The sequence below is a fragment of the Tachypleus tridentatus genome, chromosome 10 (assembly GCF_004210375.1).
Source record: "Tachypleus tridentatus isolate NWPU-2018 chromosome 10, ASM421037v1, whole genome shotgun sequence".
Taxonomy (NCBI): domain Eukaryota; kingdom Metazoa; phylum Arthropoda; class Merostomata; order Xiphosura; family Limulidae; genus Tachypleus; species Tachypleus tridentatus.
The window spans coordinates 165,122,276-165,143,403 of record NC_134834.1 but is presented as its reverse complement, the minus strand read 5'-3'; the positions used below and the strand labels follow the sequence as shown (position 1 = coordinate 165,143,403).

The window sequence follows — 21,128 nt, the reverse complement described above, 5'->3', positions numbered from 1 at the left end:
AATCTTATACACCTGTACCTTGGTTGATAGTGAGAACTTATGTGTTTATGCACGAAATCTACGAGCGAGCAGTTGAACTCAGTTTGCTGTTAAGTTAGCTCTGAAATAAAATCATTAATGTCTGTACAAGAACAATTGACTGTTTACACACGTAATTATTCGTGTGATCTCTATTATTATCTATTGTCATGTGAGCTTGAGTCAGTATTGGTCTAAAATACAAAGATGAAAAAGTATTCTGGATATTTGTTAAAGACATTTAGGGTGCAAGCCTATTTTCAGTGCTTTGTAGTTTGCACTTGTTTAGATGGTACAATGAAATTTGTTTTTGAGAAACTTATTGTGCATGAACTTGGTTAAATTTAACACATTTGTTGTCACTTTTTTGTTATAATTTTTTTACTTTCAGTAAAGTTTTTAAATATATTCTTTACTTTATCTCGTTTCTTGTCTTACTGTTACACATATTGGTTTATTTCTAAACGCATATGCTTATTTTTTCCTTTCAGGTACATCTAATCCTGTTCCAAAAGGGGTGTTTTCTCATGTAGCATCTGTAAGAAAAGGTCATACACTTGTTGTAGTAGGTGGCTACAATGGAAGAATGAGAGGGGATATTCTGGCATATGTTTTCCCTCCTCCTATTACTAGCAAGGGAGGTGAATCCAGCAGAATTTGTTCCAGGTTTGTTTCTCTAACTCTTACATTTCATATTTTGACTAGTAACTGTAAAGATATTTTGCTTTTTTCTGGGAATTCAAGATCAATGTGAAGGTATGTTTAAAGTTTAGATATATTAAAGTAAGAATAACATATATTACATATTACAATCTGTCTAGCAACTCTCAGATGAAAAATCTATAGAAATAACATTGTTTCTAAATATAGTCTTCACAATGCAGAATAAAATTTAATTTGAGAAACAGTCTCCTGTATCAATAACCTAAAATATAAACATTGAATGAGTAATTGTGGTTTGTGGCTCAGTATGCAATTATTGGATATTTCACTAGGCTATAACATTTAGAACAATTTTTTTATATGCAATAATATCAATTCTAGCTATTATTTAATTAAATTGGCAGTTTGATATGGAATATAGGCTTAATAAGTATAAAGAAATTAAGTTATGGGACTTAAGCTACTTAGACTAACCACTTGTATTTTTGTGTTATAGTATGTAGTCATTCTAGCATGAAAAAGCTTATAATTTTGTGTTATAGTATGTAGTTACTTAGACTAACCACTTGTATTTTTGTGTTATAGTATGTAGTCATTCTAGGAGACTTAAGCTACTTAGACTAACCACTTGTATTTTTGTGTTATAGTATGTAGTCATTCTAGCATTTTTTTAATTTTTCCCTAGTATGTAGTCACTTATTATGGTTGTAATGTTGGTTAAATGACAGACCCCCATGTAGTTAGGAGTATAGGAAATAAAGTGTAAAGTCTTACTGAAAACAAATGTTTGGAATGTATTTAGGAGGTTCTAGAGATTACACAAATAATACTTGAGATTTTTAGGATGAAGAATAGTTTTTTAATCATAACATGAAATAACTTTGCATGTGGACTAGTAATGAAATAGACTTAATATTTTCACAAACAAATCTTTAGTAAAAATATATTTTTTTTAAAAGTATGAATTTTTTGTGTACAAAATACTTTTAATCTGTTCTAAAAGTCTACCAAAGTTCATAAAGATACATATGCTGTATCAAAAGTTATAGTGCAAATACTTAGTGTGCAGATTTGAAAATGAACTCGTATATTACACTGAGCTCATGGCAAAAGGGTTAAGCAAGTTTTAGGAGAATAATGTGTGAAACAGCAACCATAAAATCAAATCAAATTAGTGTTTGATTGTAGATTCTTTTTAAAATGTTGGTCATTAAAACATTAAATTAATTTGTATATTTAATTATGTGATTACATAGATAGTAACAGCTGATAGTTAATCCTTTCATGATGGGCTTGGTATAATATAGAGAAGTTTGTATACACATTTGTACACATTAAACGTTTATGCTATAACTTTTGATGCAGTGTGTATATTTTCACAACATTTGGTAGACTTTTAGTAAAGATTACAAGTATTTTGTATACAAAAAATTAGATTTTTTAATGAAATAGTCTGTTTGATACAAGTTTGAATGTGAAGTTGTTTGCATGTTATGATTAAAAACTATTCTTTATTCAAAAAGTCTCAAATATTATTTATGTAAGCTCTAAAACCTAAATGCATTTCAAATGTTTGTTTTCAGTAATATTTTATCTTTTGTCCGTTATTTTCTCTATCATAAGTATGTGGGGTCTGTAAATTTGAGATACCTCTTAACCACTATAAACAAATTAGGAATTAAAATATAAATTATACTTTTTTTTAAAATCTAGATTGACTACTCAAGAATACAGATGTTTAGACTAAACAGCTTAAATGTGATAATGTTATGCATTGGTATTTTATATATCATTTTTGTTATAGTGACTTTGAATTAATGCCTGTCTAACATAACAGAACTTGCATTGACATGGCACATGCACTCTCATGTTACTGTATCCAATAACATAAAACTGACCTTTAGTCTTTACAAAGTGACCTTGTCTTGGGTGTGCTTTAGTGAACTTGTAATATTTTGTAATATACAGTCACATTTCAATTATTATACATTATCTATATGTATGTAGATTACTACTGTTTAGAACTTAGCTATTAAATTTTTTTTTGAAAGTATGAAACAGTAAATAAAGAAGTAAAGCAAACAATTACCTCTTCTTTACAATTTTTGAACTTAGTTGCTGCTTGACGTAGGTTGCTAAGTCTTTTAAAATTTTTTATGTGGAAAATATGAAATTTAGTATTTTTAGGTTTTATGTATATAGTTTAATAACCAAAAAAATCATATATTACTATATCTATATCATAAAATTTCACTGTACGTTATCAAGCTTAGTAACTAAGCTGTATTTAGGTCTTAAAAGAATATGAATTTTCAAGCAGACTAAAGACATAATCTACCTCCTTGAAATCTTGTTTCAAAAAACAAGGAGCCATTCTATCAGATTAAAATGGCTGAGGAAACTACTAGGGGGCATTCTAAACTGTTGATTGGTTATTCACATCTCATATATTGAAGTGAGTGTACATAAGGGACTGTTTTCAAAAATAGAAAGAGGTAAATGTGGCCACTGTTTGATTCAGTACATAAGACATATTTCAGCAAAATAAAGATGTGTGAGGTTCTTATTTTATATTCTAGCTTATCAACATTGATAATTTGAGTTCCTAATTTGTTTGAAACTATGGACATGGTATTTTGACATCTCAAATATCTAATTTGAAGCAGTGCTGTATTCAACATACCACATGACTCACAAAAATTGGTGTTTAAGTTTTTTTAACATTTGCTTTTAAATTAATAAGTAAACTAATGTATAATACTAAATGTTGAATTATAATAAACAGTTTGATACCAAGCTTATAGACAGAAATTCCTAAAGTAGAAGTTCAATAAAATTTTGAATTTAAGTTGACAAATGTGATGACATGGTTTTTGACCTGTGGTCTATTGCAATAAGGTTAAATGGCTTAACAACTCAACTACCAATTATTTGATACATTTTTCTCTTCTTCCAAAATATGGCTATAATGCATTTCTTACATTTTAGTTCTATTTAGACAAATAGATATATATTCCTCTTATTAAATTGTGCAAGCTGTTATCTTTCTGTTGGTATGTCCATTTCTTTCACTTCTATATATTGTATTTGATTTATGAAATTTGGATACAATATGACTTATGTTAATTAGTTTTTGTTGTTGTTTTAGGATTTTTTTACATTGGTATAAGTCTTAAAAGATTTTTTCAATTGTGTTTCACTAAAAATAATTTTGTTGCACTATTTTTATTTTAAGGAAAGTTTCTTTTCAGTTTTAAAAATATGAAAACAAATGTATGTTAATTTACAGTTACAGATCAAAAAAGAATTGCACTCAAAATTCATTATGTGGCTGGTGTTTTAAAAAAAATGGGTCTGAGCAGGGACAGTGCTTGGAAAAATCACACAGTGAGGTAAGGCCAAATTTTACATATTTCTTACAGTAGTGTGGTTGCTAACTTTCCTTCATAAATGCTCAACATTTGGTGATAATTGTAGTTACCTTGAAAGTTTATAAAGTGATTTAATGAATTTATGACACCAGCCATTAATGTATAAAGATCTGTAGGAAACATGCCATTGAGATTGTTTTTAGAAACAATGTTGTCTTCTTAGAGTTCAGAATTAAGAAATGACATTTACCAGGCAATGAATAAATCTTTCTTAAAACTGGAGCTGTAACAGTCTCGTTTGTTTTTACATATGTATGATATTGTATGTATCAATTATTCAGTTTTGACAGTTTGATTGTCACATTTAAAATTGTGAAAGAAGGAACCTCATGTAAAAGCAATAAAAAATTTTAAATATTGCATTGAAAGTTTTTGGCAATTTTCACCAAAAGAAATAAGTAGAGTGTGACTATAAAGACCTGTATGATGATTGGCAGATACAGTGTTTTTTATTTTTATTTCAGATGGAGTTAATGGTTTAGTGAATGAAAAAATATTTATAGGTAGACAACTGAACAATTTCACAGAATTGGAAAATTATAATTTCATACATTTTCTTAATGTTTTGAAGTTTAAGAGTGAATTTGTTACAGGGAAAAAAAAACAACTACTATTAAACTTTATATTTAGATTTCTTAACTCATCCTGAACCTGGCTGGCTTTAATTAAATTCAGTCCAGCTGTTGGTTTTATAAGTTATTTTTTTTTACTTAGTAGATATTTATAGTTTATCAAGTTCATATATTCCTTACTTGTTAATGTTGCCTTGATATTATATTTTTACACTTATTTTCTGAATTTTTTTCCCTAAAAGTCTTTATTTATTAATATTCTTTTTCCTGGATTATTTCATTTGAATTATATTGAAGTTACAAAGAGTTTAGACTCTTTGGTACTTTTTATGTCCTTACTGCAAAGCATCATAGAGCAGAGCATTTTAATTTGTCCCTGTTTGTCTGTTCATAATCTTATTAGCATATGAAGTAAGACAAAAATGAAAAACCACAAAAAGACAAATAAGCATGTTTTTGTGATGCTTCCATTCTCATTGTCTAGAAAATGCCTAAAAGTCTGATAACTATTTCTATACTTATTAAATAGAATATGGCTGACTAACTAAAATTTACATTTTTAAACACCTGATATAACATAAAAGAAAGTTTTAAAAATGCATGTTTGAGTATGGTTTATTAATTCAGTTTTTGTTTTCTTCTTTCACAAATTTTCTTACAGATTTTACAAAACAATTAGTTTGTTTCTTTCTGTATATTTAAGCAATTACATGAGGATCTTGTAATTTATTTATGAATAAATTAAACATAATTTTAAAATTTTTATTTGGTTCATTTCTGTCACAATGAATATATATAAAAACAAACAACTACCACTACATCATAAACATAAATTTAACAAATTATATTCTTAAAATTTTTCTATTGTTTGCTGGTTTGAGGGGAAAAAAAAATTATAATGTACTTACTTTTTCTTTGGTACTTATTCAAAAGGAAATCAAACCCCAAGAACAAAAAAAAGCATTCGTCAGAAGAGACCAATAAATAAAAATCAATTAAAAGATGATATTATGCAATGTTCCTGTAGGAATCCTATATTTCTTTATTTTGGAACTATTTTCAACCTTATTATCGTAGTCTTTCAAACTTGTTATCCTCACTTTCCAAAAATACTGTCTGTTAGTAGTTGAACTTAAAATGTTGTTGCAATCACTTGAAATATACTTTTCCCATATGAAAGCAAATATAATTGTATTGTTGTTTTGAAAGTTAACATATCTTGTCTTCCACACCTATCAGTCATAATTTACATAGGAACTCCTACAATAAGCAGTATTAAAGATTTTAAATGTTTTAATTAAACTAGAGAAGTCTACATTTTTGAATGAAATATTTATTAACATAAAAAGATGTGATTCTTAAGAATTACCATGAAAATAAATGGCAATAAAACAAAGATATTTTTGTTGTAGTTCATTGTCTACAGTTAGTGTAATATTGTAAGTTCAACTTAAGCTTTACTATATTGAGTAAAGCTGAAAATGAAATGTGATTGAAGGTTCATGTATTCATTAATAATGTAATGCAAGTCTTAATATTTCACAGCATGATGTACCAACTTCTTTTTAAGTTGTGAACTTCTTTTTTTACTATTAATTAGAGATTTGAAATGTCTAGCATAAGTGAAATGTATTGGTAAAACCCTGAATTTTTTGTTATTCAGAGATAGGCTTTATGGCAGTTATGGTTCATGGATCGTGGCCCATTGCTGCAAAATATCTCCACACTTTTGAGCCATGGGTGAGGTATAACAGTTGACAGAAGCAGCTCAGTCTTAGGTTAAAGTATATAAAGAATCTACAGTGGATGCTGTCTGTCAGTTCAGAATTATGGATTTTTAGCACAGATAATACTTCTTAGCTTTGTGCAAGTATCCAAAACACAAACAGTCTTGTTTTGAATTAGTTCTTTGTGTATTTTCTATTTTCTTATATTTAAAGACAAGTGTTTAGTCCAATTATTACCATCATTTCAAGTTAGCACAAGAGAGAGAAAGAGGGACCTCTTATTTGTCATAATGGTTTAACAATGAAGAGACATGTTGAGTATATTAAAACACATTAAATCTCAGTATGATTTGCTTTGAGCCATGCACTTTTTTTTTCTCTCTCTCTTTCTAGGAATGTGAATTTCCATGTCCAGGATTGTGTTATCAGTTACAAGACTGCCAGTCTTGTCTTGCATGGGGAGAAGATTTTGGAACTGAAACTGTAGATTTGAACATTAAATATCAACCAGCTTGTGGTTGGTGTGTCCAGTCATCCCAGTGCCATCCTGCAAAAAGTAAATATATAAATATTTTGAAGACTATTCACATTCATAAAGCTAATGCATGCTATTTATAACAAAATCTTTCCCTTCCAAATGTCCCTCCCCAAAAAAGGAATATATTTTGTCAATTAGTTATTGTAAATGCAGGACAAAACTCCTGTTGAAATAAAAATGATGTTTAAGAGACCTAAATACCAAAATAAATGATGTTGAGTGAAGTAACTTCCTTTTGCTAATTTCACTGTTATTTAATGTAGTGTAAAATGTTTCCTATCCAAATATAATTTCATGAGAATGTAAAGTGATGTAAGTTCAAATTTACTTGATGTGACAGTTGTTGTAACAAAGTAATGATAATTGTAGTAAAGGATGGGCTAAGTTTTGACTTTAGCTAGTTCATGACTGTAAGACAGGTTATTGTATGATCCTTTCTAAATGTATATACAGTAAATTCAGTTGCACTTGATATTAAGTCAAGTGTATAGATAGCATTCCTTAAAAACTTAAAAGATATATATATGCATTGATAAATAAATAATTTTCATATGGATGTTTAAAGGGAAAATACACTGTTTTGAATGGAAAATTAAGAAATATTTTTCACACTTATTGTATGCTCTGTATAATGTAATTTGATCACAATATATATTAACATATTTTAGGATACAAATTTAGACTTTATTGAAGGTTTACATTTCTGGCGTTTTGTAGGTCCTCCACCTGAATGTCAGCATACATTGAATGAAGCTGGTGGTGATGTATCTTGGTGGGGTTCTCAAGGAACAGACATAAAGTCTCTTAGTAACTGTCAAATCAAAGACTATCCACCAGGGATTACATTACTTAGTTATCATTTGCATCCTGATTGGAACAATCCTGATAATGTAAGAGTTGAAACTTTAAATCATGAATGGAGTTGACACTTTAAGAGTTACCTTTTATTTGTAAATATTATGTGAAGTAGAGCTATGATATATTTTCTATAACATAACTATTTTTCCTCTTATGTTGACCTTTCGTCCAATGCACAGTGTGAGCCAAAAAAGTATATTAGTATATACAGGCCCATTTGTATGTAACTACATGTGAAAATAATTCTCAAGTTTAATGTATTAGTTCTTTGTGTTTATGTGGTATTTCTGGTCATGATTCATTTGTGTATCTTAAACCACTGTGAACGAAAAAGTAAAGGGAACTCTATCTCATTGGCATTTTGTTTTAGTCACCTTGTATGTCTTATACTTCATCATAACATTATTAGATACAGGTTATTAATAGATCTAGTTTTAAAATTGCTTATTACTTTGTTTTTTGTAAGCTAATTTTCTCAAATACATTTCTATATCTATTTATTATTATTTAATATCATCTGTAAAAAAATAATAAATACATTATATACTGCCTTTATTCCTTTTGTAATTTCACTCTTCTCACTTTAATAATGATTGTTTTCAGGGTACGTGTGCATTGAGTGGCCCATTTCTTAATAATATATTTATGTATTTCAAATTGCAGGAAAATAGATAAATCTTCTGAGTGGTGCATCATGTTTTATCCTCAGTTTATTATACATGAAACAGGGCACACAATCATTTTAAAAATGCAGTTCACAAATTTAATAAGAAAAACTGCCATATGGAGTATTAGTGTTTGGTTTATTATAACTTGTATTAGCAATCTAACATTAGATATGTTTATAGGAAAAGCTTCCATGTAGAGTTCTAGTGCTTGCTTTATTATGGCTTATATGAGTGATCTAATATTAGGTATATTTACAGAAAAAATGCTATATAGAATTTTAGTGCTTGCTTTATTAAGCCTTGTGTGACCAATGTAATGCTAGATATATTTAGGGAGAAAACACTACAATGTAGAGTTCTAGTGCTTGATTTATTAAGGCTTATATGAGTGATCTAATATTAGGTATACTTGAAGATTATTAATAATTTTTTAAGGCATTTTTTAAAAAATGTTTATCTGTCAAAACATGAATAACAAAACTGTATGGACAAAATATACTTCACAATTATATGGTAATTATATTTTAAGGAAGCTACTATATCTTCGTTTTTGCATATCTCTTTCTTTCAACGGCAAAATAGATCAATGAATAGATTTTGAAATTTACAAGTCAATAATGATAGTTCAAGAGTCATGCCAGTTCTGTCCTTAGCCCTCTTTCCATGGGCATCTTTTTTCTGCATGTTACAAGGTTTTAATGAGTTATATTCAAAATTTAATTAAACTACTTTCTTTTTGTGGTGCCTCTCAGTGGCACAGGAGTATGTCTACAAATTCAGTGCTAGAAACTGACTTTTCTTACCTGTGGTGGGCTGAGCAGAGATAGCCTATTGTGTAGCTTTGTGCTTAATTACTAACACTGTCAGAAAAATTGACGTTTTTTTATTTTACATACTAAAGTAAGTATATGGGTGTGTTGGGTTAAGGATTCTTCTACATTGGGTGTCTGTGACTTGTTGACAATAAATGGAATAATAAGTGAATAGCATATGATCTACATATATTTTAAAATAATATATATATATATTTAAAACAATTTAAACATGCATATAAATAATTCATTACACTATGGAAATAGTAGTTGTATTCTTAAATTGTATTTAGTTCTCTTCTTTTTGCCAAAATTCCACTTAGGCCAATTCAGTTGCTTTTGAATTCATTTGACAAAACAAGCTATTTTTTTATCTCTTATTGCTGTAGTGTCCTTGTATAGTTCAATTTCATTGTCATTGAGCTTCTGCAGTTGTATTCTGAACTTCAATTTTTTTTTTTTTTTTTGTTGTACTCCCAGTCATCATTTGCATTTTGTCAAAATCCACTTAAGTGGGTTCAATTACTTTAGAATTCCCTTTGGCAAGACAACTTACTTTCCTTATCTCTTTCAAAATTATTAACCTCACTTTAACATAATTGTTAGGCCTTTCACTCCCACTATGGTTAACTTTACTTTTAAACTTTTGTCTGACTGATCTTTTCTTTCCATGACTTTCTCTTACCCTTGTTACACTCATTTGGTTATCATTCTTGATATGTCTATCACTTAAGCCTTCTAAAAAATATCTATGGCTTCAATATTAGTGGATTGCACATGATGTTCAATAGTCTTGACATCAATGAATTACAAATAAATCAATAATACTACTTACACTAACCAGTCTTTTATGTGTGACAAACATACAGACAAACTTTTATTGGCATACCAATAAATATAGCATAGAACTGTAAGTAATAACTTGTATTTTAATAGTATACAAGTTTTAAGTTCTTACTTTCAATAAAGCAATATTTAAGAAGAAAAATTTTCCTTGTGTGAGAATTGTAACATTTGCTTTTTACACATCCTCTCTTTTCTAATGTATTTAACACCCCTCCAAGAAGTATGAAACTTAATATTATAAGTTTAAAACCAATTATAATGCCATCATTGCTAAGGCAAAGCATAATTTTCAGTCTTCAATCTTATTTGGTCACAAAACTATAAAATAGACAATCATCCCCATCTTGACACACATTCTCTTTAAGCAATTGCTAATATTTCTCTCTGATGTTCAATACTATATTATTTATAAATATTGGAAAGCCAGAGTTTTCATCTGTTAAATGGTATATTACATTATATTGTTTCCTGTACAGAGAATTATCTATTTCACTCCCATATCAAATTTTATTCCTGTGGGAAATGCATCGAAGAACTTAGCTTAAATTTTATGGCTTTATTTTGCATACTTAGAAAGCATAAAAAAATCTGATACTTGTATATTGTTGTCTGTTTTTTATGTTTTATTATTTTGTGTAGTTAGATGCAGTATTTAGTTAAATAAAATATGGTGATACCATTAGTATAAAAATTGGATTAAGTGTCATCAGCAGTCAAAGGCAAAACAAAATGTAAAAAAAGACACAAGTATGTGCTGTGTATTCTTTACTTATTATTATAAACAGTACTAAAATGTACACATTATAAATTATTTAGGTCAGGTTGGGTAAAGTAACCAATAATAATAAAATCTTTTCATGAGGTATGCTTGTGACCACTTTGTGGATAGTTAGAACATAGCGTAGTGTTAGTTGCATGTTTGCCAGTTGATTTACAAGTTATAATGGCACAAATAGTACTAGTAGTTAAGACTGGATTTAAAGGGTAATAAAACAATAAAATTCAATTATAAATAGATGTATACTTTTATGAGTTGAAAAACATAGTTTCTTGTTACAATATGAAGTAATTTTAGAAAGAAAAAAGGTGGTTTGATTTTTTTTGGTGGTACAAGATCATTCAGCTTGACCAACCTTTTATAATAACACAAGTTTTATTGGACAAAAATGTTCAAAATTTATTTAGGAAGTTTCAGAAATTATGCAAATAAAATCTGAGATGAAAAGTATTTTTAATTTAGACATGGAACTCACTTTGCTCTCAGACTAATATATATATATAGAAATACTATATATAGTTGTAGAGAAGTCTTTAGTAAAAATACTTCACAAAAAAACCTGATTTTTTTATAACAAATGTTTTTAATATTTACTAAAAGTGTAAAGATACATAAAGTATGTCATAAATTATATTTGGAAAGTGTAATGAGTACAAAATGGTTATGAGATTGGTCAAGTTGACCGACCTCATAGCAAGGAAGTTCATTATAAATGAGGTAAAGATTCAGGTGTGGCTAAAGTTTTTTTTTTTTTCTAGCAGTTCAAGGTTCTTAATTTTTACTGTTTTCAAAAACTTTTAACTTTATGTGATGATGTGTCACTATTAAAATACTTTTATACATTCAGAATTTGTGTTTGAAAGATAGTCCGTTGATCACCGAGCAACAGTGGTTAATTTTATACAATTTGATTTAGATCCAAGTCATAACCCTCAGGTATATATTGTTTTACATACTAAATGGTTATGTACTTTCTCTGTAATATAGTGAGGTTATATATGTGATGTAAAGAACCACTTTAGTGCATTGTTTAGTATAGTAGTATAGACTAGCTTTAACCCTAGTTGAGAGGGATGTTTATTCAAATTTCCAAAACACTCATGATACTGGAATGTCCTCTAAGCATTGCTAATCAAATTTTTGTTTCAGTGCACCAGTCTTTGTACCCAATCAGTTTTATGCCATTTCAGAATATGTACTGATCATGTGACTTCACCACCACTTGCTTGCTTATATACTGGTGCAGCGAACTCCCTCTATTATTCTAGAACAATTCTTACTTTCTTGATTGGCATTTTAGTATGTAGATGTGTGTTAACTTGCTGCCCTTGTGATTAAAAAATTCTGATTGTGCTTGATCACAAATTTATATCAGTTTCTATTTTACGTTTCTCCTTTTTATGTTTGATTAACCTGTTTCTACTCTTTTCTTTTAGGAATATTTCTGTTTTCCAAATTCTGATTTGTTCATATGAATTCAAAATTTATTCTGATGAATAAATGATGAATTTCTCACAACAGTCAACAGTGGTTCTGACATGAGTCCTCAGTGTGAAAATTTTTTTCTATTAAACTTTCCACTTATGTAATCACCTGGGTTTGGTATTCTTTTCCATGGGAGGTCTGTGGTACATTTTTCAGTGTGTATTCCTCACCCTCACTAGGTATATCTATGTTTCAAGTTTATGTGAGTTTGTGTGGATTGACATTGTTTCTTTATGCAATAAATTGGGTCTTTCATGTTTTCTTTGCACAGTCTCTTGTTAAATTAGTTTTTTATAATTCTTTTACCATCTAAGCTACTTTAGTTTAAATTTGCATTTAGAGTTTGATTATTACTTTGTTTCTGTTTAATTTTTGGTATACGTATGGTTTTTGCACCATATTAATTGTGTGGGTAATTGTAGCTTCAGCCAATTTTGTGGGTATCTTGGTTCATTATTTATACTTCATTTCACTGTTGATATTAGATTGTAATTTACTTTTTCTCTACCACTAGTCATATCTAATTGGGGATAAGATTTGAGTAAATTTTATTATTAAGTGCTCTTTCATTCTCCTGCATTACAGGGTAAATTTTACTTTTGTTTTATTGATGCTTTGAATGGATTTATAGCTTTGATATTTACATATCTTTTACCTTCTAAGTTCTTTTAGTGGTTTTTACATTAGTTAGGTTTTTTTATTGTTTTATGTTTAGTTTGAGTTTCATAGTTTTGGAAGTTTCTAATTTATATGTACTTTGTAGTCTCTGCAGATTTCTTTGTCTGAATATTCTGCCTACAATTCTGTTCCAAGAATTCAACTGTGACAGGTCTCCAACAGCCCATCTCTCAAGTGGCAACAATTAGTTGGGAGTGTAACACCACATGATTAGATACCACCCATTAAACAACCATTTATGTATTAAGTCTTGAGCAGATTAGACAAGATGACTTGAAGTATGATCCCAAAAAGGAGGAGGAGGAAAGGAGATCTGGGAAGTGTAAAGTGGGTGTAAAGTCCTGCCTTTCAATTTTGGGGGATATTTTCCTTGGTACTCTGAATGAACAAATCATTGTGGAGGATGCCTATTTTCACATCCCATTTGCTCCAGTGATAAGTTAGTTTCTTTGGTTTGTCAATGAAGGTCATGTCTTACAGTTCTTGGCACAGCTTTTTTAGTCCTTCTTGAGCTTCACATGATTTGTTGAGTGATGTGCTCTTTTGCACATCATTCTCACTCGTTAGGTCTTTGGACTTTCCTTTTGTATGAATGACTGGTTTCTGCTTGCTTCTTCCCATGCCTGGTCAATCAGTTGCACCTGTGTACTTCATTGGTAAGCTGATTGGATAGGGTTTTCTAATCTAGTTGGAGAAGTTCCTTCTTAACTCCACTCACTGTCTTATTCCATTGGGTTTTTTTTCTTCAATTCCAATCTTCATCAGATTCAGCTTTCTCCACTTCAGCTTAGGGATAGGAAGTGGGTAGTTTGAATGGCCCTACCCTCTCCTTTTCTCACTTTCTCACTGCATGAGGGTTCTGTCTCTTTGTGGCGTATGGGCTTCTTTGAAAGCTCTCATTCCTATGGATCAAGCTCACATGCATTCCTCTGAGTGTATTATTCTTGACTAATGAATCTTTTCCCACAGTCCTTTGAACCATCCTAGTACCCTTTTCCCTGGGATCAAGGCCAACATTACCTGATAGCTTGACAGGAATCATACCACCATGGGAGTTCCCATTTTCCTATTTTATCTAGAGTCTCGTACGTTTACTAATGATTCCTTGTTGGGTTGGGATCTTTCCTCAATTCCCAGGAGATTTTCAGTCAGTGGTCTGTCAAGTATGCTTCTTTCCATTTTCATCATTCTGGAACTTTTGTCAGTTTGTCAGGCTTTGTATCATTTCCTCTCTCTTCTGAGGAAGTGGGTGGTTATGGTTCATTCCAACAATTCTGCTGTATTACCAAACAAGGGGGGAACCATAGCCATGTCTGAGTGTTTTCAACTCTAGATATTTTTCCCTTGCATCATAACCATTGCATGATGATCTTGGTGAGCCACTTTTCTGGTGTTATGAATCTGGTGACCGATTGCTTATTTAAATGTAACCAAGTTTAACATATGGAATAGTCCCTTTTTCCAAGGGTATTTCAGTCAGTTTGTTCTCAATAGGAAGATTCCTTCCCTTTATTTTCTAGTTCCGTAACCTTCAGCTTTGGGAGTTAGATGCATTCAGTCAGCTCAGAAAGATTTTCACCAATACTTCCACCTTCCAATCAGAGTTTTTTCTTTTATCCAGATCATTCCTTGTCCTTATCTGCTTGTTGCTTCATTTTTGCATGCTCACATGTGGTTCCTTTTGCTCTGGCACTTATTGAAATAATATACCTTGCCCTTACCTCTGTCTCTTCTCTAACAACTGTGATTTGACATGGTTAATTCTGATATCACCAAACTCAATCTTCACTAGTGACTTTTGTCTGGTTCCTTGCCTTCATTCAGGGACTCACCCTTCATATTTCATATTTCCTTTCCTGTTCCATTTAACTTTTTTCCTTGTCTGTGTTTTAGAGGCAGTGACCTACCTTCATACCTTGGTCTATTTGTCTTGGTACCTGCCCATCCTGTCCTTCAGTATGTCATCCTTCTCAGTTGTTACCCAGTTGTTCAATTACAGTTTGTCTATGTCAACTGTTTCTAATTATAGGACTGCCTTATCAATCACCTTCCAATTTTCCTTTTCCAGAAAGCCTTCTCATATGCTGTTATTTTCTTTTTTTTTCCTCTCGTCCATCTTTCACCTTCCTTTGTTTGTCATATTGGATCTCAATTATGTCCTCAATGCCCTGTCCAGTTCTCCAGTTAAACCCATTGTTATGTGTTTCTTGTACCATCTTTCCCTTGTGTATTTTTTCTCTTCCAAGCTTGAGGTCATTTTTATTCTGATATTTAGTGTATAGAGAAAATCAGAATTGAGATAGCTTTAGGTGTGAGAAGGTAAGTACCTATCAGAAATTTTTAGTGTGAGAAAATGTTATATTTTCAGTTATGTTGTAGAAAACACAAGCTTTTATATGCTTTCTAATAGTCATTTATTAAAGTAATTGAATTTTTTGTGCAGTAGTAGTTCAAAATGTACATCGGTTATAACATAAAATCCTCAAATGGTGATTGTTTTCTGCCTAATTTTAAAATAAAATAATGGAACAAAGAGTGTTAAATGATAAAGACTAATTCTGTTTGTAGATGGTTTACATGCTATGAAAATTGAACCTGCAAAATACACTATATACTGAATTCTCTTTATTTTCTTTATGAATTTCAAATTTAACACAGAGAACTATTGTGACAAAATTGTTCAAGATTTTAATTTTTTGTAATTTGTTTGTGAATAACATATGAATTTGTACTAGTTCTTTTTTCTGTTTTGATGTTATTCTAACTTGTTAAATTGTTAATTTAACTTCTATAATTTTATTTTGTAATACGTCTTTTCTTTACGACCTTTGTATCAGGACAAATGCTTAGAGTATTTTGGGTTTCAGTAACTCAAGCGTTACTCTTATCTGAATAACTATTAACACTTTCTTTGCCTATTTTTTTGTAATAGTAATAGACATTTTTAACATGTATCCATTGTGTTAATATGAATATGTACATAAATCATATTTTAACATGACATCTCTGTACTCTTTGTTTGTATTTAGGTTTCATTACTTGATAAGACTACACACAGTGAATGGATTTCTAGAAGACCACTAACAAATCACAGTATTCCTAGTAATGAAAAGGTAGAAACTATAAAATTGCGAGGATACATTTACCCTTTGAATAAAAATGCTAAGCGAGGGTTGTTTCTGACAGCAAGTCCACATTTAGCAGTTTTAAGGATGAGTACAGATACAACTTGGGAACATATGGTAAAGTAGTGGCTATATTCAGTAAATCTATAACTGTGAGTGTTTGTTTTTAACTAAAAGTTAAAAAAACATTTTAATAATGTTAAATATGTTACTATTTTTGTAATGTGTATCTTTCTAGGAAAGATGTATTTAATTCAATTATGAAGTAAGCTGTATGTAAATTTGCAGATAGTTATGATTTTGTGTTGTAATATCCATTTGTTAATTTTTCCCACTATTTATTCCAGGATTTTTGTTTGTGTATGTGCATATATACAGTATTTTCCTTTTTACTTTCTCTCTCCATTAATATATTGAATCATATGTATTCAACATAACTAGCCCCTCCAGTTGCACAATCATATGTCTGTGGAATTACAATGCCAGAAAACAGGTTTCAATACCCATGGTAGGCAGAGCAAAGATAACTATTGTGTAGTCATGTGCTTAACTACAAACAAACAAATGAACATTATTAAGATATGCAGGATGCAGTAAACTTGAGTATTATCAAGCATTAAATTTTGTTGTAAAACAAAAAGAAAAGAAGTAACCTTACAGAAATTTAGTCTTTCTATTTGAGCGATTTGTGAATAATAATAATATAGTCACATGTTGCTGCAGGTTTGAGCCATGCTACCACGAGTGATGCTTTCAGTACTTATATATATTTGGTTCAGATAACTTATGGTTGTAGGAACATGACAAGCCTGTCTAAAGAAAAATATTTATACAGGAAATTTGTTATACATGGAAATAGTACAGTAGAACATTGAAGACAGCAATGGACTCTGAAATCCCTTGCTAATCTTGAGCAAGTCCTCATATGAAAAGTTGAAGGTTGTGGCTATAAAAAAAAGAACACTACAACTTAAAAAGTTATTGTAATGAAGCTGGACTAAGATTAAGCTTGCTACTAAAGCTTGTTACAATGGAAAATGTTAAGTCAGGCATAAGTGTGTAGTCATGGCCTTCAAAATTAGTATGACTGAAAAAAAAGAGGAAGTTGTTTCAATTGTAGTGTAGGTTCTTGAATATAATCCTTACAAAGTGCACATAACAAGTAGCTGTAGTTCATTTATTTGATTTGAATATTGGGGTTCCTAGTATCTTGGTTTAATACTTATTAGTTAAGTAACTCACATTTTGTGTAAATTAGAAAACATACAATGTAATAGTGCAAATTAATATTATTAAAATAATTACCACAATATTAAATATTGTGTAAGCCAGATACAGGAAGTAATTATGATTCAATATCTTTAAGCTGTTAGTTGAATTTTCTTAACATTATAAGCATTTTTGGCCACTAGATGAGATGTATTTAAATCATATTGTATAGATATTATTGGTGTGTTTTAAACTGTTTTTTTTTTATATTACTTTATAATGAGTATATGACCATACGTTAAAGTAAATATGAGTTAAATTATTTTATAGTGAACATAAAGTTAGATTTTTGACTTGTGTGCAAGCCATGTAATAAGTTGAGTTTAGCTGTTTTGGTTTAATGTAAAGATTATCAGATTTAAATTACACATTACTAAAATTTTCAGTCTTGAGTCAGTAATGATTAGTTTGGCTTTGAAGTTTATTATTTTTCATATGACTTTAAACTCAAATGCATTTACCTTCTAGAAAATTCGTCCTCCACAGTAAATATGTTTAAATAAAAAAATTCATGAATAAAAGATATGATAGACTTACCAATATGTCTATGAAGTTACTTTTGTACAATAATTTATTGAAGAAGTCTTCAACAGAACAATTCGGTCATGGGTATTTATTAACCAAAATTAACAAATAATACTATACTTATTTTAACATGAATAATCTTGCATGGACATCTTGCAGATTTTGAAACACGATTATTGCTAACATTATAACCATGAATAACAAACTGGAAGTCACATTGAGGTCAAAATTAACTCTTGTAATTTTGTACAATTTTTGAAAAATCTAAAAGAAATTCCTTTCTTATCCTGAATTGCTTGTAGGGAAAATGTTTTAAAACTTCAGCACCTGAAATAAATTTGATAAATTCAGTTTCTGAATTGAATGTTGGATCAAATATAGCAAAGATCAACTAAATTTGATTGATTATTTTCATGTATGCTTTTCTTACTTCCTACATTTACTAGAAAAATATTATTAGAGCATATCTTGCATTTGGGAAGTAGTTTAACAAAAGCTGTCAAAATTTTGTCAGGTCACAATTGAGTGAGAGTGTTGGTTACCATGAATTTCACAACCATAAAATCTTGTGATACAGTTTGTTTTTTTTAGACCCCTGTTCACAAAAAACCAACCACTCCAGGCATTGTATCAAATTTTGAAATATCTTTTAGAAGGTGCTGATTGGTAGAAATAAGCTACTTGACTTTACTATTCAGTCTTTTTTTCGAATGTAAAATCTATGAAGTATGAAAAAAGATACAGCTGCATATAGCAGTAATGGTTTTAGAGGTTTCATTATTTCCATCTCCTCCAGAATCAATATCATACTCCTTGCTTTCTTTGAATCCAATTTGATTCTCACCTCTCAGGACACTTGTCCTCGTTACTCATCTTTTTCCAATTTTAGCATCATTTCTTCACTTCCAGTTAATATCATGTGCTTTGTTTGAGCATGAATCCAAAGGTAAGCAGAAAATACAAACACCACGGGCAAAGCAGTCTCCTCTCTTTCTATATTTATGTTCTTGACAAAGCATTATACACATTTCACTTATGAGTATATTTTTTCAATCAGAAGAAAAGGCTAAGTTTGGATCATTTTTTTGCATTTCTGTTTTGGTTCTTATGATTTTGTATGAGACAGATTAACACAAGATAATTAAGATATAATAACTGCTGTAACATGTTTTAAGATAAAATATTCATCTTAAAAAAGTATTAATTATCTCTTACATCCATCTTTTAACCCTGCTGTTATAATGTGTTTAAAGTGAATGTCTTTTATTAATGTGTCACCTGATTTTCATGAAAAGTGTAAACTTTATTCATCTAGGAAATTGTGGCCAATGTAACTACTAGAGAAACAGAAGTGAAAGTTCAGCGTCCAAATGGCCAGACTTTGTTCCCTAATTTTACTCGATATCAGAAGTACCTTTTAGAATTGGAGGCCAGACATCATATAGATAATACACATCAAAGTCCACCTAAGGTGGAACTCTCTTGGAGTTCATCTGGATCAGAAAATAAGGTGAGCTCAAACAAATAAGTACATAACTATTATAGTATTTTGAACACAATCTAGAATAGAATACTTTCATCAATAAAATTGTCATGCTTCCCTTTTTATTTTAATCATATAATGATTTTAATATTGTGTTAATTAGTTTCATTCTTAGTTAAGTTATAGAAACATTTAAAAGTTTGAGTCACCTTATGGCAATGACTATTATTTTTTCAACTGTACTTTATCTGGTGTAAGATTCATTATAATTTTATGTGCACATAAAATATTTTCAGTTTTTGTGTTATAATTGACACTAGTATATTTTTTTTTTTTACATATAGATGGTGACATTAAGTGTTATTTTATGTTAAAATAATCAAAAGCAGTTTACATCAAGATGTGTTATGTGATTATTATCTGAAAAGAGAATAAATGTAAAATATGCAACACTCAGGTCTAACCTTATAAGTGTTGCAGTAGTTCACTTTAAGCATTATTTGTTTATGTAACCTTGTGGGCAGTATGTGTTATGGAAGATTTCTTACATTTTCTGGATATGACACTAGTAATTTTAAAATAACTGTATAGTATCAATTTAATTATTCTATATTTATGACTTCTCAAGCCAGGTGTTTTAAGTTGAAAACAAGTTTCTGATGTGCTCCCTGAAAACTTAAATTTATAGTTGTTTATAGGTATCTCATGTATGCAAACTTCACTACTTCACTAAGTTAATGTTTAGTTAGTGAATGATTATTGAAATTGGATACATTTACCTTTTAAAGACTAAACCTTTCCTTGTTAAGTCATTCTTGTTTTTTAACAACAGCATGGATTTGATATTGAATGTTCCTGATGCATTACATGTTTAACTTTACCCATAATTCTTCAATCTTTTACCTTTTGTATGATTTATTAACTAAGCACTAGAGAGCCTACAAGAGTACTGCTTTCCCAACAAAAGTTAGGTTTCCTTGTTGACAATTAAGTTATAAGTTTCATGCCTTCATTTACTCAACTCATTAATTCTGAAGCATTTTATAACTCTGATGTTACACTTTAGTTAATATAGAAAATACCAGATCTCCTTCAGAGTTTTGGAGGTCTTGTCTACAAAATCTTTTTGGAATATAGAGGGAGCTCCTGTGGCTGTATTGTCAGCTTTTATTATCAGCATATTAATGGTGAATTGTTTATTAGTGTCCCTGTATGTTTTTTTTTTTTAGTGCAGGCATTCAGTTTGTGGAACATCTGATTTTTTTTTTGTATTGGTGAAGAAATCTTGATTTTTTTTGCTAAGGTCTGTCCTCCTTCCATGTTGGTGGAACAGGATTTATATGGTAGTCCTAATCTTTACGAAACTTATGCTAGTTTAATCTCTAGCAGAATCTTTTTTCCCAGTGACAAAAATCCATTATCTCAAAATATATTTACCTTTGAGCTTGTGTTCCAGGTGTGATGAACATTTTGACAGATTCTCTTTCACAAAATCATCAGTTTCCTGATGGTCCACTCAGGTTTTTAAATTATTATGAGAATGTATAGTTCATTAATCTGATATCTTCACATAGCAGACAACTATATTCTTCTGCTTGGATCCAGCTTCACTGATATTGGATGCCTTTTGTCAAAATTAGAAAAAAAACACA

At 29.9% G+C, this 21,128-nt stretch overlaps 1 protein-coding gene across 1 annotated transcript in view; it reads left to right on the top strand.

The window, feature by feature from the left end:
* The window catches only part of Megf8 (multiple EGF like domains 8), a 117,029-nt gene that overhangs the window by 13,214 nt on the left and 82,687 nt on the right, over window positions 1-21,128 (top strand). The window contains 6 exon segments of the mRNA XM_076465084.1: window positions 510-684; window positions 3,971-4,073; window positions 6,805-6,967; window positions 7,667-7,839; window positions 16,104-16,316; window positions 19,309-19,503. Of these exon segments, the coding sequence (XP_076321199.1) occupies window positions 510-684; window positions 3,971-4,073; window positions 6,805-6,967; window positions 7,667-7,839; window positions 16,104-16,316; window positions 19,309-19,503 (1,022 nt within the window).